Consider the following 18,802-nt stretch of genomic DNA (forward strand, 5'->3'; position numbering starts at 1 on the left):
AAAATATGCAATCCATTAGCGTGTGATGCAACTTTACAGGAACTATGTTCGATATGAAATTTATTCTTAGTACTGCCCACTATTAGTTTCCATAAGTAAAGATATGAATCATCTACCACCTCCTGCTTTTCATGACCAATTTGCCACTTAAAATTACTTAATTTTCTACTTTGTTACATTTCATGATTAAAATTTAGCTTTTTGATACGTTTATCTTCAAGAAATGAGACACCGTGTAATTCTGTAATGATATCCGTTTTCTATTTAGCTCAATAGGGGTTAGGTTCATCACTACTATATCGTCTGCATATAGGAGACATGCAAAAGAACAGCTGCCTATCTTTGGTGCATCTCCCTCTGACTCAGAAAAACAATCTGGTAAATCAACTATATATAAAGAAAATAGCAGCTGTGCTAATAAGCAACTTTGTTTCAGGCCATTTTCTATGGGAATTACAAATGATAAACCATGGTTTCCCCCTATTAATACCTGGCACCAAGTTTGAGAATGTAATGCAATATTTAAGGATAGTAGGGGAGAAGGCAGACCCATTTTATGTAGTTTTCTCCATAGTAACGGTCGGTCTACCTTATCAAAGGCCGTTGAAAAATCTATGAAGGCCGTGTATACGTTTGACCTACGAGAAATCGTGTACTTCTCCTCAATTAGTTTCAACATGGAGATGTTAGCCAGAGTGGAATGATTTTTCCTAAAACCTGCTCGTTCTATAGGGAGGACCTTCTTCTCCATCACCCATTCCGTGAAGTGATCAAGAATACTACGTGCAAATATTTTCCGCACCGCTACTAATAAAGCTATTTGCCGGTAGTTACCCGGATGATTTCTAGGACCCTTTTTGTGCAGAGGGATTAAAATACTTCCGGACCAAGATGATGGTGTCTTCCCCTGAGAGTAGCAAAAATGAAACAGTGGAGCTAGGTAGGTGGCCCACAAAAGTGGCTCCTTTTTAATTATCGTCATGGGGATTTCATCAGCACCCATTGCTCTTGAAGATCTAATTTTTTTGATAGATCCTACCACGTCACTTATTGAGAGTACATAGTTGAATACAGGGGTTTCGAGCGAGTCTGGTGCAGCGGGAACAGAGCTGGTAGAATTAAAATTCGCAGAGTATAGTTTTACCAGATAGTTTCGATTCCTCCTTTATAATGGGTATGGGGAGAGATTTCACTCTTGTGCCACAGCAGTCGGCGATTATTTCCCAGTACCTTTTTAGTGTTATTTTTTTTGAAGCCGCCTCTTTTAACTGCACCCGTACGCCATCTTCCTTTATTTGTTTTAAGGAAAGTTTTTTCCTCTCTTTTTCTCTTTAGTAAGTTTATTAGTTTACTTTGATCGAGAGGAAAAATTCAGGAACTGGGCCCTCGCTAATTTATTTATTTCCCTATTTATGGTAAGCATTGGATTAAAATGTGATCTCTGTTTAGCTGAGACATGCGATGATTTACATGATTTAGCCAAAGAACCTACGTTATGGGAAAAGGCTTTGAGTAAATCAGATTGAGAAGAGTTAATCTCTGCCATTGCTAAGTGCTGCTGATCTCTTATCAGAGCTGTCAAGTTCGTTTTTAATTTAGCGGTTGCTTGAGTATTCCAATGAATTCTACCATTTGTTGTGTTGAACCTTACCGTGCTGCCTTTAAAGTTCCAGGGACCTACCTTAGCACAAGTAAGTTAAAATTTGGAGCAGATCAACATATGGTCGCTAAAATAATTTCCCAAAACTTACATACTTATAAGTTTATAAAAGAAATCTACAGAAACAATTAGATAATCTATGATAGATCTCCCAGATGGCGCCTTATGAGTGTAATTTGCTGGAATATCATTTTCTAACCTCCCATTAACAATTATATGGTCCAAGCTTCTCAGACCTTCGAGTAATGTAGCTCCTCTTTTGTCTGTCCTGCTTTTATTCGGAAATTGGGCAGTGGGAATGTTTAGGGCTTCGTTTTTTACAGTGTTAGAAAATACTCTTCTACTATGAGAAGAGACTTTAGAATTCAAATCTCCAACTAACATTAGGAACCTGCGGTCTTCACTTTCCAAGTAGAGGAGATAAAAACAAATAGATCTTTTAGTAGGTAAGAGTAGGATGCATCGGGAGGTAAATATGCATTTACTATCAACAAGGAATTTGAATTGTCCTGGGCATCCTTGAGATCTAGCTTAATCGCCTGAATTAAGTTGGAGGCATGAAAGAATTCTTTAAATAACCAACTAAGATTTGTACTTGGCATAATAGCAATACCTTCTTTAGCATGTCCTCTATTCACAGGGAGCGCAGGCCGGCTCAGCACTATATAATCTTCAGTGTACCAGTTCTTTGTGATCCAAGTCTCTTGTAGACATATTATATCAGCACTCTGTTCTTTTAAAAATAAGAGTTTGTTTTTATTAGCGCTTAAGCCGGCTGCGTTCCAAGATATCACATTAATATTCTTGCTAGGAAGAATTCCCTCATTTTTAGCTTAAGGATCTATTTGTATTAAGAGTGCCTGCTACCCAACTCCATTTCTTATGTTCCTCATCTGCAGAAAGTACGTACTGGGTCTTTTTCTCTGTGAGAAGCGAGACCCTCCTATCTTCTTTACCAAGGGAAACCTGTAATATATACTCTGTCTCTCTCTCTGTCTCTCTCTCTGTCTCTCTCTCTCTGTCTCTCTCTCTCTCTCTGTCTCTCTCTCTCTGTCTGTCTCTCTCTCTGTCTCTCTCTCTCTGTCTCTCTCTCTCTGTCTCTCTCTCTCTCTCTGTCTCTCTCTCTCTCTGTCTCTCTCTCTCTCTCTGTCTCTCTCTCTCTCTGTCTCTCTCTCTCTCTGTCTCTCTCTCTGTCTCTCTCTCTCTCTGTCTCTCTCTCTCTCTGTCTGTCTCTCTCTCTCTCTGTCTCTCTCTCTCTCTGTCTCTCTCTCTCTCTGTCTCTCTCTGTCTCTCTCTCTCTGTCTCTCTCTCTCTGTCTCTCTCTCTCTGTCTCTCTGTCTCTCTCTCTGTCTCTCTCTCTGTCTCTCTCTCTGTCTCTCTCTCTCTGTCTCTCTCTCTCTGTCTCTCTCTCTGTCTCTCTCTCTCTCTCTGTCTCTCTCTCTCTCTGTCTCTCTCTCTCTCTGTCTCTCTCTCTCTCTGTCTCTCTCTCTCTCTGTCTCTCTCTCTCTCTCTCTCTCTCTGTCTCTGTCTCTCTGTCTCTCTGTCTCTCTCTCTCTCTGTCTCTCTCTCTCTCTGTCTCTCTCTCTCTCTGTCTCTCTCTCTCTCTGTCTCTCTCTCTGTCTCTCTCTCTGTCTCTCTCTCTGTCTCTCTCTCTCTCTCTGTCTGTCTCTCCCTCTGTCTCTCTCTCTCGTATGCCCCTTGTGATGAATTTCATGGTAAAAAAATTAACGAAAAACCCAAGGTGTATGGGGCAAAAACTGAGTGATTGACTTGGCAGGTTACCTCAGCAATATTTTCAGTAGCATTATAAATAACATTATTGCCTAAGGAAGAAGCAAATAATGAATCATTAGAGTTAACGTTATTCTGAACAGTCAGAGGAACGCTTATATCTAATACAAAGGCTTCTTGGCAGGATTGAATTGGAGCACTTCGGTTCAAAAAAGGAGAACAAAGGTCCCAATCGATTAAATACTGCTTGACCTTCCTTCGTCAAAACGTTAGTCGGGAGCTAGTGATTTATTGCGGATTAGGTTAGGGTCGAAGCGTAGCCGTTTTGCCCCCCCTTTTTTTTTTTTATTATTATTTTTTTTTTTAACGTATCATTCGACGTTTTGCCCTTTTTTCCTTCTTCTTACAAACGCTGTTACTTTTATTCTTGGTGTCTTTTTCCTTAATGGGTGAGCAACCAACTTTTAGTCCCTCCACTATAGGATGCTCAGGAGATTTTACACCTGTTTTTAGGAAAATAGGAAAAACGTTTTGACTTGTACTTGGATTTTCCTTCTTAGCTTGCATGTGGGACGTAGAAACCGCCGCAGAAGCTAAAGTCTCAGGATCGATAAGCTGCTGTAGAGCGGAAGAGTGTAATTTGTCGAATATATCTACATTTTCTTTACCTTTCAATTTGATTTTGTTGGTTCTACTAGAAAAAGGCTTACCAGCCTGAACGCCAAAGTCCTCCCCCACCCCCCCCCCCTCCTCCTTTAGCGTGGGAAAGAGAGCCTGTTTGAGTAAAATAGTGCTTATGGGGGATGTCCTCCAAGATTAAAGGAGGAGGGGACCCCTTCCCTGGATTAGGTTTATGGGAAGAAAGTAGGCTGGCTTTAACAGGCGATAGCTAAAGGTCAATTTCCCAAGAGCACACAGTTTTAGCCAAATGTGGAGGCTGGGGTTAAACACAATGTCTCCTTGTTCCATAGTTTCCAGTTACCTCACTGGACCACAAGTTTAGTGGCAGTAATTGTGGTGGAAAACCATGAGGCGACCCTTTCCAGGAAAATCTCATCATATTGTGGGCCCACCCCAGATTTATTGTTAGTGTTTATCTTTTGCATCTTTAGGTAAAGTGATAAAAGCCAGGATTAAATGTTCAGTTCAGTGATGGTGCCTTCCACCCCTTTGATTTGATTATCAAAACAACAAAATAACCGTGACTCCGTGGAGTGTATGTACATCACACATCAAGAAAAACGGGGGGGGGGGGGGGGGGACACATGATCCTGACACTTAGTGAGGTGTATGGTGGTAGTGACAACCAGCAATACTATATAGTTATAACAAAATCGAGTACATACACTCAACGGAGTCACAGTTATTTTGTTGTTTTGATAAACATTATTAGCTTTTCACCATCACCACGCACTTGGGGTTTCCACGTTAAAATGATATTTGATTCCCGCATGACCGGCTGGTCATGTTGGACCGTGCTAGCATCCACTTCTTTTAATATTACCCTGTACTACTCTCTCATTTGTTTTTTTTTGTATCCCCTCCAGCCCTGAAGAAGTCACAGGATTACTCCCACAGGTGACGAAACACGTGTCGGCTGGTTGTTTTTTCGTGGTTACATTGATTAAATACATTGTCAAATCATCATTCTGGTGTGGACCACATATTCTGTTCTTGACACTGGACATCCAGTGACTATACCTGGACCCCTACTACGTGTGCCCGGGACATTGTTTCTCATTCATATGTGTGGGTTGCTGGACTCGCATACCTACGGGGGTTTTAAGGTGTTTTGTTCCCCCGACCTGGTTGCATCGTACATACACGTAGCTTAGCCCACGTACACATTATCTGCTTGAGCGCCAGTCTCCCTGTCAATACAAAAAAATAAAATAATTTATGTTGTAGATATGACAATTGTTCAGAAGACCTCTTGTTTTCCTCTTATGATATTTGGGAATATAATTTTCAGAATTTTAGGACTTAAATTAAATACATTTTTATTGATTGCTCGGATTATAAAGTAGTGTAAAACAGGTTCCTTATTTTAGGTGAGTTTAAAGGGATGTCTTCTTTAATCCTCTTCGTTTCAATGCATTAACAATTGGTGCATTATTTGACAACTTCTAGATTACTGCAGCTGGTGTATGGAGGACGATCGAAAGGTTCGATTTCTGAAAGTCTGTAATGTGGCTGGCCACTGGACACAAGAAGCGTTATCGCTTCATGAAATTTAGATTGTCCTTGCACTGTCTAATTGTAAGGGACATGATAGACTTTTAAAAGAAATAACCTAGTCCTCAGATGTTTGTCTAAAACGCTTTTGCCTATTTTGCTGAGACACCAGACTGGCACGCACCTGAACGAGGACTTCGCTTTAAAAAAAAAAGCATAGTTAAAATGCGCTGTGATAAGAGAGAGGTCTGTGTGGGCTGCAAGAGTTTGCATTTAATTACCTGGTTATCTGAGTTCAACTTCATCTCTGCCTCACTTTCTGGAAAGGTTTCCAGATGCATCTTTTCAGCATGAACTAAGTTTCCCCTTCTTTATCCTGTACCCTTCATGAAGATGTTGACCAATGCCTTGAAATATATTTTTTTGTAGAGTGAATTATGCAGTATGACATGGTGTGAATCGAGAACAAAACTTGAGACCAATGCCATTTGTATTTTTTTGTACATTTAGGAATTTTGCAAAGTCAAAAATATGGAAGAATCGGATGTCATTTTAAAACTCAAGAAGCAGCTTAAAGATGTTGAAGAAGAGCGGATACGGGCAGCCCAATATGGCCTGCAGTTGCTGGAGGATCAAACTGAGCTCCAGAACCAATTGGAGGTTCAGCGCAGTGAAATGACTAGTGTGATTGAGGTGAGTCTCTATACCATCGACCCAGCGGATGTACATAGTACTATGATTTATTAATTTTCGTTTATTTTATTAAGCATGGGAGATTCGTTTTAAGGTTGTGCTGCCTTTGTGTATAGCAATACAGTAGTCAAAAATACTTGAGTATGCACGTAGAATGTAGTATATGGTTGCTTGAGCTTATGTTTAGTCTTTTATGTTAAGCATCCTAGAGCAGATAGAGTAACATTTCTGTAAAGAATATGATCATTTCATCATAATCCATTAGATACATAGCTTATTGCAGGTCATCAATGGGAAATCCGTTTCCTCTGTCACTGTATCACACTTTCTCAAGTGGTGTCTCACTTTCTTCCTTCTCTTACCCCATTCTCGCTCACATTTTTTAAGATCAAACACAAAATGGATGTTGCCATTTTTTTTTCAACAAATGAAATAGGAATTTGATCCTTTAAGAATTTATACTCCAGCCAATTTGGATCCTTGTGTTCATTTTCATGCACGTCCTCCTGCTCCTCCTTGTGGCAGGAAGATTTGATTTTGTTAATTCTTTTCAGTTGGTTTAGTATTACTTGTTTGTAGTACTTTGTGGTGCTCAATCAACTCCTTTTCGGGCAGTGTGAGAGAGATCATTAGACACTTTAGCATCCAGTTATTTTCTTGAATGCTGGTACGACAGAATGACAAGACAATAGAGAAAAGTAGACTTCATATATGGCTGATGTCCTGTAGCTAATCAGTGAGTGGTTCTGCCTGACATGTGGCAAACACTTGCTGCCCTAGTCTCAATTGCATTTCATTTCACCTTCACATGGTTATATAGTTTTAAAGTTTAAAGCTCTAATAATTTTTGAAGAAAAATACACTAGCTGATAGTGTTTCTTTTTGCTACTGATGTAATTATTAAAAGACGTAATAATAAGGCAAATGCCAATGAGTTTTTTAATTATTTGAGATGGGCATCTAGCACAATAAAGTGCACGAATTTCATGAGTATTGAATCCTGCTAAACAGCCTCTCCATAAGAAATATTTTTTACATTTCACTTCTACTTTTCCAGAAGCACAGAAAACTATCGGATATAGTTTTTGTTGAACAAAAAGAAACACCTTTTTTAACATTACCTGCTCCCCCAAGATAGACCCAGCTGTTAATTTCAGTAAAAGATTTGGTATAATATATTGGTAGCGCTGTATAAAAGTGTGGCCCTTCCAGTTACTACTTCTGTTTGTCTGCCTTCGGGCCTACACCTTGCTGTTTTGGGGTTGTCAGAAAGTTGTTTCTTCTCTCAGGAGGAGCAGCGGAACGGCATGCAGCTGTAAACTCTGAAGCAATTTATGGTGGCTCAGGTTAGCAGTTTAAGAATATCTAGTGCGGCTTTTCTTTTGCAATCTGTCCTGGTAGTGGAACTTCTGCAGTGGCCATTCAAGGCTTATGCCATAGATGTCAGATCAAAATAGTATTGCTTTAAAATCTTTGATAGTAAATTTAAATCTTGCTGAATTAGTAAATCTGGTAATTTCACATGTAAAACCACTACTGTAGGTAAAAAAAAAAAAATACATTGATCGGCTTTTCACCGTCTCTCGAGATTAATGTTCCAACACTGTAAAATATTTCATATTGTTAAGGCTATACCTTAATTATATAATTAGCAGTTGACTACAACATGGTAGACAATGAATGTGAGCCAGGGGTAATTCAGAAACATAATACAATACAAGATATTTTAACTAGTGTAACCCATATATGCAGATACAGTAAAAAAAAAAACTGCATGGCAGGCACTTACTCTAATCATATTAAACAGCTGTTATGTTAGTTTGTGGTGACAGACTCCAATCCATTCAGAAGAACTATTGCACTGCTACTGTAGTCCAGAAATCAGAATGATTAAAAATCCCACACTTCTACATTCTTGTTAAATATAACCATATATCTGTCTGATTGGAATCTGTTATTAAAGCAGAATGTTTCCACTTAAAAAATAGCTACAAATCTTAATAATGTGAAGCTGCCTTGATGATTATTTTTAGTGTGACTTTGAATACAGTAGAGTTGGAAAAATTAAGCCACATTGAATGCAACTAAAGATTGCCTATGGAACATTGTGAGTTGACCATGGATTGGACTTTAACGGAACTGAAGTACATGATTGGCTACTTACAATTGCTTTAAAGGACAGTTTTTGCCCTGTAATGATATTTCACAAAATGTAATTCCTCCCAGAATAGCTGGATATGCTAAACTAATCTCGTGTGAAGTTAAAGCAGGTTTGGTAGATGGACAAGTATAAAACAAGACTTTAAACAATGTGCAGGCTCTAACAATGTGCATTGAGTGAGAGCCAAACTGTTTGCATAGCAGCCGGGAATAGCCCTGTGGCCCTGAGAGGCATGAAATAAATTTAGAAGGTACTATGTCAACATTTGGTTTTTGTAGAGGGGCTTTCTAATTTAGTGTATATATTCTCTGTAATTGAAATGTATGGCTTGAAGCCTGCAATTATTTAAGTTTGAGAGGCAACCATAATGCCCTCCTTCCTCGTGCAAAGATGGTTGTATTGATCTATCTTCTTGTCTCCCACAACTTAAACACTGTCTTTCACCTGCTTCAGTCCAAACCAGGGGAGATGTCTGACCTAGGGCTGCTTAGGTCAGTGGAGCACAAACCCTGATGAGGGAGGAGGTGGGGCCTTAGGTGGCAGAAAGATAGGCCACGTGCAAATGTAAAAGAAAGAGATATGTACCTCATGTGATGCTTGTGTGTAGTAAAGGAGATTAAAGCAATTAATAAGTTCATCGTTAAAGTACATCTGTCATTAAAATTATAAGATTTATTCATTAAGCCTCGTATATATTTGAGTCTCTTGCACATCAAATCATGCACAGAAAAATAACACAAGACCTTGAGTACAAAACAAATACAAACATTGCAAATGTGGGGGAGTTCCGTATTGGCTGTGTTTCATCACCAAAATCGTGTTACAAGTTAGATAAGTTAGCAAGCATTATATGATGAAAGTCCCAATTCCTAATTCGTACAGAGAAATGTATGGGTGGTGTCCTAAAGTTATTTGTCTGTGCATGTTTGTGGCGGGGTTGTAATAACGGGACGTAGGCCAGGTCGGGTCAGGTATGGTTTTATTTTACTATAAATTCGCTTGTGTCTGCTCGTAAGTCTTTCTTTAGCAGATGTGGCCGGATCCGTCTTGGTGTCGGTTTCGGGTATCCCTGGGACTGGTTGGGGTTCCATGGCTGGAGCTCCTAGCGTCTATTTTCCGGGTCTCGTGCGTCACGTCAGGTGGAGGGGTATTACGTGAAAGAAAAGAAAGTAAAGCGATATCCGAATTCTTGTCCTTTTGGTAGTTTTTTAAGAGGATTGGGGAGTGAGGGAAAACACCACGCACTGGGCATGTTGTTACGCACGACTCTACCAAAAGATATTCAAGGTAGTGGACTTGTGCTCATGTGGGTGAAAGGAATGGAGTTTTAAAAACTGGTGGGGGTTGGAGGGTTTTCGCTAGGTGGTTTACGCTCCTTCCTTCCCACCCACCCGAGAACTTGTCCCGTACCTGTTCCAGCCACGCCCCTCCTGCAGCGTGGCCCAGCGGCTTGCGGTGTCGTTGGCCTCCTGGATTTTTCGCTGCTACTGCAGGGCTGGTTCTTCGCTCTTCCTCATTTCCTCCGTCTGCTCCTCTCGGCACCGTAAACGCTCTCTCTCTCGACTCCGTCTCTCCTCCGGTGTCTGTGCACACCAGTATCCAGGAAGTCTCTGGTCTAAATGCCGGGAGCGTGCTGATGTCATCAGGGGGAGGAGTCTCGTCCGGTATGTATCCCCAGTTAAAGGAGCCGTTCCCGTGTTCGTCATTGGTGTGGTGCAATAAAGTTTTTATTCTCTGGCATCCATTCCTCCTGCTGAAAGGGGACAAGAGTTGGAGAAAGAGGTACAGCAGACCACCAGTCGCTCTTTGCTTCCAGATTCCTGTCGTGTGACCCCAACCCGTCGCAATGTCATTTAGTAAATATTATTGTGCACTGGCAGGCCTGGAGCTCGATTAAGGGAGCTACATTATTTGCTTGTGGTCCTTCATGCTGCTTCCTGCGAGTTTGTTTGCCTTTTAATCACTCTCTGATGGTGTCGATGGGTTCAACCCCAAATATTTGGGGGTCACCACAGGACAGGGAACTGCTCTGGCCTATGTTCAAAAAAAGGTAAATGTTTTTAAGAATAAATTGCAAGCTGATAAATTGTGCACCCAAGTGTCCAGTGATGGAAAAGGGGGAACAAATTGCTTACCTTTCTTTAGGGCAAAATCGAGGTAGCATTTACATCCTATGGTATAATTATAAAAACATACTGACAATGAGCGAATTATTCTTTTGAACTCCTGTATAATTGTGTAGTATTTTGTGCTAACAGACTGCATTTTTTCTCATCCGTTACCAAGCTTTTTTCCCCAAAATTATTTACAGTTTACATGTCCTCTCCTGGAACTTCAGGGATTAAACTTTGATGGGACCGTTGCAATCGAATTTCTGACAGAAACCCACATTGCATGTCTTTGGTGTCTGGGTTTGGACTACAACTCAGTCGTGCGGGGACTGTGCCCAGTTGAACCCAATGGGGATCCTTTACTGCAAAGCCAAGTTGGATGTCGCAGGACACCGCAGGAAGTAACGTATGGCCCGTTCCACTCAGTCTAATACCATGACTCGTTCCTCCTCTCGAGACCAGTCCTGCGATAGACCATCATCAAGATCCAAGTGCTGAAGAAGGGCGGAGGCTTCGGTCGTGTTCTGAACCTTCGATCTCTCAATTTCTTCCTGCGGAAGTGCAAATTAAAGATGTTCATGCTGGCCCAGGTTCTATCTGTCTTCGATCCTGGAAACTGGATGGTGGCGTTAGACCTGTAGGATGTCTATTTCAGTCGCCCCATCCTGCAGGCCCACCAACATTACCTGCCAATCTTGGTGGGTCATGTGCATTTTCACTTTGCCTTGCTTACTTTTGACCTCGCCAGTGTCCCTCCGGTGTTCACAACAGTGATGGCATTTTTAATAGTAATCTTCGGAGGTTAGGGGTACCAGTATTCCCCCTACTTGGACGACTAGCTGTCGAAGACGGGCTTTCCAAAACAGTCATAAACCACCTTCAGATGATGGCAAAGCGCATGTTGTCTCTGGGTTCATGATCAACCTGCAGAAGTCACACCTGTCTCCTTAGCAGAGGCTCCCGTTCATTGAAGCCATCCTGAAAACAATGCACTTCTGTTGAAGACTCTGTCCTGGTTCTCAGTAAGGTTGACTCTGAGGTTTTTTGGCCTACTAGTCATCTGCGTCCTTCTCATCCACATTGCATGAAGGCACATGCGATCTTTGCAGTGGAATGCTAAGTCTCTGTGGGCCTAGCTCCAGGGGACCCTATCGGGTTCCTTCCAGGATTCGGAGGAGGCTGCAAAATATCTGCAGTAGTGGCTACTTAAACGCAATTGGACGGGCAGCAGACCCCTCTCGTCCCAGAGCTGAATGTGTGTGGTGACAAATGTGTTACTGCGAGTTAGGAAGGTCATCTGGGAGGGTTTTAGATCAGAGGGCTACTACATCCAGTGGACACCTGCCCCCCTGTGTTAGCATGCTGGAGTTACGGGATAATTGCTTGGATTTGAAAGCCTTCCTGGCATTCTTCACTGGAGGCTCTTTCGGGTCCTCGCCGACAACACCACCACCATGTGGTATTGCAACAAGCAGGGTGACTGGACCCTATGCCAAGGTACCTGCGTCTAGAGGTACTGTGCCTCTGGAGCTATTTGGATCTTCAGTTCATCTCCCTGACTTTACACCACCTGGTGGGTTCCTTAAATGCCAGGGTGGACAAAATCAGCCTGCGACTCCTAGTGAATCATGAATGCCAGCTACACCTGGAAGTGGAGCAGGACATCTTCCAGCAATGGGGAGAACCCTGGCTCGATCTCTTTGCCACCACCAAGAATGCGCAGTGTTAACACTATTGCGTATTACAGTTCCCAAGAAGGCTCTGTAATGCACAGTCTCAACACTTTTGCTCATTAGAGTTCCCAAGAAGGCTCACTCTCTGAGATGGTTTTTCAGTGGAGCACAGGACTTCTTTATGCCTTCCTGCCCTGAGCTCTGAAGAAAACCGAAAGAACCAGGCCTCAGATTGGACCAGGATAGTGGGGTACCTGGAACTTCTGGGCATGAGCATATGTTCACTGATCAGGCTGCTGATTTGTGCGGATCTGGTGACTAGGTTCAGTTACTTGGACCGGTCCTCTGACCAGTCCAGGTCCTTTCAGACCTGTCTCCATCGCCTCGATTCTCTCGCCTTGCTCCTTCAGCTCTCGCTGTTCCTCTGCTCTCTATTTCCAAGCCTTGTGCATGTCAGCTTTGTGCTACTTGCTTGTTATGGCTCGGACTAGCTCCTTGTATTTTGTGAGCTCTCTGTGTCAGCTTTGTTCTGCTCTCCTTTTCTTGCTGTCTCACCCCTTGTGTTTTGTGAGCCCTCTCACCCTATGTGCTTTGTGCGCATTCTGCTCTTTCACCCCCATTTTTCTCTGTCTGTTACAAGCCTTGTGCCTATGAGCTTTGTGCTAATCATTTTATTCTGCCTGTTTCACCTCTTGTGCTCTTCTATGCTTTTGCACTTCTCTCTCACTTTTGGGCCTTCTCACCCCGTGTCAGGCCTTCTGCTCCCTCTGTTGGGCCTCCTGCAGCTCTCACCCATCCTTCTGCACTTTCTCGCCTTCCCTGCTCCTTTCACATTCATCTTCCTGTGCTGCGGTAGCCCCACCCGTCTCCACTGCACTCCTCCACTAGCACACCTCCCCACTCCTTTCAGGACCTACATTTTGACAGCTGCTGCGTACCAAAGACAAACCTGTCTGCGCCTGGACTGCACCCAGCACCCTGATCCGATCAGTTCCCAATGCTATTCTGCAGCGCTCCTTCTATCACTTGACCCTGAAAACCTCTCTTCCTGCTGCTGCCATGCCACACCACACTTCAGAGTAGGAGCTTTTACCTGAACCCATTGCTGGTTCTCCTGCAGCTACCCCTTTGCACACCCCTCGCAAGCACCAGCAATACCATCATCGACCCCACCCAACACCACATGCCACAGTAAATTTGCACAACACTCACTTGAATGCATACTACTCTGCATACAATCGCTTAGCAAACACACAATGAAATCCGGGACCTACTGAGCGGTGATGCACTGGACCGCCTCTTCCTCACTGAATCCTGGCTCAACTCCACATCTGCACCTGACATTGCTGTGGCAATCCCAGCAGGCTTCAAGAACTCGTAATAGAATTGCACCCACAAGCCAAGAGAAGGACTCTCAGTCATCAAATGCTAAAAAATAAACGGAAAAAGCCACCACGTTCATGGAACATCTGCACTTCAAACTGCAAATCTCTGACCACTTCACCCTGAACGGAACCCTCGCTTACCGACCACCCGGACTGCGAGCCACCTTCACCGACTTCATCTCGCTGCTCACAGTCCAATCAGGAGCCTACATACTCCTCGGCGACCTTAACTTCCACCTGAAAGACCGAATTAACCCCTTCTCCACAGCACTTGTCAAAAGCCTGGGCAACATTGCACCTACCCAGTTCATCTCAGGACCAAAATACAGTGCAGGACACACACTGGGCCCCATCTTTCACTACCAGCGACCGCATCAAATACAGCTCCACCTCACTTCTCACATGGACCAACCACTCCATCATCCACTTTGAAATCAACACACTGCAAGTCAATGGCCCCACCAGCACCAACCTACCAAGCCGCAGCTGGGGTAAAAATTCAGAAGCAGATTTGCTCTGCGCCCTCAGTTTGGATCAACCCAACCCCATAACTACCCCAACTAGAACATGACCAACTTCAACTCGATTAAGAACTGTGCAGGTTCCATTTCTCCCATCAAACCTAACAAGCAGGTCAGCTGGTATACAGAGGACCTTCAAGGCACCAAATGGCAATGTAAAAAGCTATAATCCACTGATGGAACCACCTATAAGGCTGCACTCAGAGATCACCACCAGCAACTAAGAGACACCAAGAAATGAGTGCTAGTTCAAAGGAATATACAACAGCTGCAAGGAGATCTTTTTGATTGTGAAGAACTTCGACACACCCTCAGACTCTGTCGACATCACCCTCTCCCAAGATCTCTGCAACGACCTATCAAACTTCTTCCACAGCAAAATACTAAACCTCTACGGCAACTTCGTACACCAACCTTATCCTAGCAAACTCCTCACCAACCAAGACAGCCACACGACCAACTGAACAACCCTCACCAGAAACAACAATCATGCAGTCTATCCACTTGTGCTGCAACAGATCCATGACCCCACCTTGTCTACAACCTGGGAATACCACCATTCTGCACTGCCCTCACCCTCGTCAACCTCTCCATCAAGCCTGCCATATTCCCAGATGACTGCAAACATGCAGAATCCGCGCCAAGACGCACTGGGGCATTCAATCGCTATATAAATCCAAAATTAAATCAGACGCCCTTCTGAAGATGCCATCAGCCATCCTGAAATAACTGAGCAACTTCTGGCCCATCTCCCTTCTCCCCTACTCAACCAAAGTGATTGAGAAGGTTGTCAACAAACAACTCTTAACCCACCTCTAGATCCACCACCGGCTTGCAACACCCAATCAGGATTCAGAAAGAACCACAGCACTGAAACAGCAGTCATCACAGCCACCGACAACATCTGGAAAAGCCTAGACTGAGGAGAAACGGCGGCTCTCCTTCTACTCGATCTCTCCATGGCATTTGACACTGGCGCCCACAGCACTCAACAGAAGACACCACAAGATTGACATACAAGGATTCGCACTCAGCTGGATCTTCTCGTTTCTGACGGGAAGAACCCAAAGGGTCAGATTGCCCCCTTCACGTCAGAGACCACCAAGAACCTGATTTGCGAAGTCCCTCAGGGATCATCCCTTGGCACCACCCTGTTCAACGTCGACATGATGCCTCTAGCCAACATCATCCGATCCCAAGACATCACCATCGTCTCCTATGCCGACGAGAGGCAACTCAACCTCTCCCTGGTGGACAAGACCACCACCAGAACCAACTTTACCTACTCTGACCATGGTAGCAGAGTGGATGAAGCTCAATTCCAACAAAGTGGAAGTGCAGGTCTTCCGAAATGAGACATCTCCCTGTAACTCCTCCTGGTGGACATTGGAGCTAGGACCAACACCCACGGAACATGCAAGAAATCTGGAGATCATAGCAGGCAACTAGCTCCTAGAGATGCACAATTCTAAAGTGCTGAGCTGTTCCTTATATGGGGCTGAACTGTTGGGCTTCGAAAGACTGGAAGATCTTACCACGTCGGAGAACAAATAATGGCACAATCAACGCAGTGAGCACCTCCTGCTTCTCCCTCCTACAAAAGATCTTCAAGTAACACAAGCAGTCTTGACTACAGCAACGCACTATACGCTGAACTCTCCAAGCAACTCCTACACAGACTTCAGATCATCCAGAACGATGCCAAAAGCCTCTTACTCGACCTCCCAAACCATACCCACATCGGACCATACTCCAAGGAGCTTCACAGGCCACCCCTTTACAAGTGCAGTCAATTCAAACTTCTCACTCACACATGTAAAGCCTTACTCAACACTGGAATAGAATAATTGAACAGCTGCATACACTTAAGCCAGCCTGCCAGATACCTATGCTCTGCCTCACACTCACTCACACACTACCCCCGCTTTCTCAGAAGCAGACCAGAATATCGCTCATTCTCCTCCATTGCACTCAAAACATGGAATGACTTCCAAGCAACACATCAGATCCTCCTCCTCGCTTCTTGAGTCCCTCAAGAGGCTGGGGACCACCCACCTACATATTTGCTCAAGTGCCTGGATACTCTCACGGGTGATTAGTGCGCCATACAAACCATCATAATATAACATTACATCTTCGGTTGCAGCAGCAGGGTGGCAGCTGACTGCATCAGAAGGCGTCCTTCTACAAATTCTGTGTATGCCACCCGATTGGAGAAGTTTGTGACTTGGGGCTGGCACCTGTAACAGAACCGTTAATGGTGTGTTAATGTTTGTTTTGCCTTTTTGTCCCAGTAAGGACTCGCAATGGGCGCTGTTAAAGGTTGCCTACAGTAGGTCCTTTCAGTATTCTCTTTTGTTACTGGACCAGCCAACCTTGCTTAAATCGCCTTTTGTGATGTTGGCCTAAAGCCTTAATGCCTCAGTGAGATCTCAATCTGGTCCTTACTTTAGTTATATGTACCCGGTTTTAACCTTTACACAACTGTCCCCTGTATCTGAAATTGTTTTCCTCCTTGTGATCACTTCAGCTTGTTATGTGAGTGAGCTTGAAGCTTTTTCAATTCAACTACCTTAAATTACCTCCTTTGATAACAAATTGGTGCTACGGACTAAATCAGCCGTTCTACCTAAGGTTATGACTCCTTTTCACATTGGCCAGTCCATCACACTCCTCCACCTCACTCGTCAAGTCCATCATTTGTGTTTGACTGCTATGGTATTTAAATTAATTGTCTGAGAAGGAATAGCAAAAGAGTCAAGGCGCAAATTTAAAATGGAAGAAGTGAGTAAATCTCATGTATTTGAAGACTACCGTTTCGGTAGTGTGACTGTGTCCCTGGGCGCTAGAAAAACGAAGGAGACTGCTAGGAATGCAATCCGGGATAAGGCACTGCAATTAGCCTTGTGGGTATGGCCGTATGCGATCAGGGCTGTATCTCAAAAGCAAGTTGCGGTATCTCTGTATCTGCGGTGGGTCCTATTCAGTTAGATATTTAATTAAATTGGGACCCTCTGCAGATGCTGAGATACACAAATCTTAATCATGCTTTAAAACCTTTAATGCATTATTTTGCGTCTGTTGAACATATAATCCCATCTACAAAAAGTTAGGGCTACTTGTGGTTATTGATTTATTCCTAATTTGTGCCCATTCGGTTGATAACCATTGAGACATTGTTGCATGATACTGCATAAATACCTTACACATTGCCTGTAAATTAAGCCCAACTGCTGTCATACCAAACAACTAGAGGGTTGTGGGACACCCTGACTATGATTGTGGTTATTATTTGAGTGGGACTCTCACCCATCTCAACTAATAATCCAATTTCTTACAGCAGAGCGCTTTGCTTGTACATCGATCGCACCAAAGACCATCAGAGGATGGTTGGCTGTTTGCAGGATTCTTTGGAGCAAAGAAAGGCATATTGGTGCAAAAGAGGCTGCTATCCAGGTGGACGGTTCTCTGCATCAAGAACTGCTACGTGCTCTACCAGTGCCAAAGTGTTACTAGCATGCAGAATGTCTGTCCTGCCTGCTACATGGGCATCTCTGCACATTTCCACAGAGTACCACTGCCTCGAAAGCCAGGTCTGACAGGAAGGGTATTTTGGCTGTTCGGGCCTGCAGCATATTTTGGTCTGAGTCTTTCCACCATCCGAAGAGGGACTGCTTTGGTATCTAGCCTAAAGGTGAGAAATCTGCGGATAGAAGTATCCCTCAGAAGAACAAGTTCCCCGCGCTTAAGTGGCATCTACATACGTTTTCAGCTGTTAAGTTTGTGGTGGAGCAGAATCCACACAGAGCAACACAGCTCCACCTGCTGCCATGCAAGGGCTGTGCTTAAAAATAATCCAGAACGAATCTGGCTCCTGGGGATATTACAAAGGTGAGAAATCTGTGATTGAGAGTATTTACCAGAAAGAGAGTTGCAGGATGCAAGTACCTTTTTTGTTGTTTTTGTTGTTCATCCAAGCAACTGTTTATTGTGGTGGTCCTAAATTGTCAAGGACCTACTTTGGGCCTGCCTTGACCATGTGGTCATCACCTGCATAACCCAGTGGTATATCACCACCTACAATAATATATGCTTGAAACCTGTTCAAAAGCCATCAAAATTGTCTGAACCAATACCTGTTTGTATTACTATCACCTATTTAGCAGCCGCCTGAGCTCTTTCCATGATAAACTGTGGCATGTTTAAAATACAGTAATATGTCTGTTTAATCTACCTATGCTAATGATCTTTTTGGTTGGATCTGTTCTGGTTGTCGCAGCTGCTTTGGCTTACTATGAATGATATATTGAGTTGATGTCTTGTCGCAGCTGCTTTGGCTTACTATGAATGATATATTGAGTTGATGTCTAGGAAATAAGTACATGTTAGTGACTTCTGTGACTGGTACTGTGGCCCAAATTACGATGCTGGTCGGCATTGTTGTGGTAAAGGGACTGGCCGACAGTCTGCAGTCCTGACTGCCAAATTAGAATCCAACCGCCGTGGAGGCAGTCGGATCCATGCCTCTTTGCATTGAGGCTTGTTCTGCGGCCCGGAAAAGCAGCGTTCGGACCACTATTGAAAGGCCATCTGAAAGGGCCATAGTAATCCCTACGGCGGTGCTTGATAGGTACCGCCTTCATTGTAGGGATTACATTCCGACCACAGGGCCCACTGGCTCTTTGAGACTGT

At 43.6% G+C, this 18,802-nt stretch overlaps 1 protein-coding gene across 3 annotated transcripts in view; it reads left to right on the forward strand.

Moving 5' to 3' along the window:
- SPDL1 (spindle apparatus coiled-coil protein 1) overlaps positions 1 to 18,802 on the forward strand; it is a 210,153-nt gene that overhangs the window by 56,479 nt on the left and 134,872 nt on the right. For all 3 annotated transcript variants that reach the window (XM_085617851.1, XM_085617850.1, XM_085617852.1), the window contains exon 2: positions 6,077 to 6,259. In XM_085617851.1, coding sequence (XP_085473977.1) covers positions 6,098 to 6,259 — 162 coding nt within the window. In that variant the 5' untranslated portion in view covers positions 6,077 to 6,097. The remainder of the gene's footprint in view (positions 1 to 6,076; positions 6,260 to 18,802) is intronic.

This window comes from Triturus cristatus, chromosome 7, assembly GCF_964204655.1.
Source record: "Triturus cristatus chromosome 7, aTriCri1.1, whole genome shotgun sequence".
Lineage (NCBI taxonomy): Eukaryota > Metazoa > Chordata > Amphibia > Caudata > Salamandridae > Triturus > Triturus cristatus.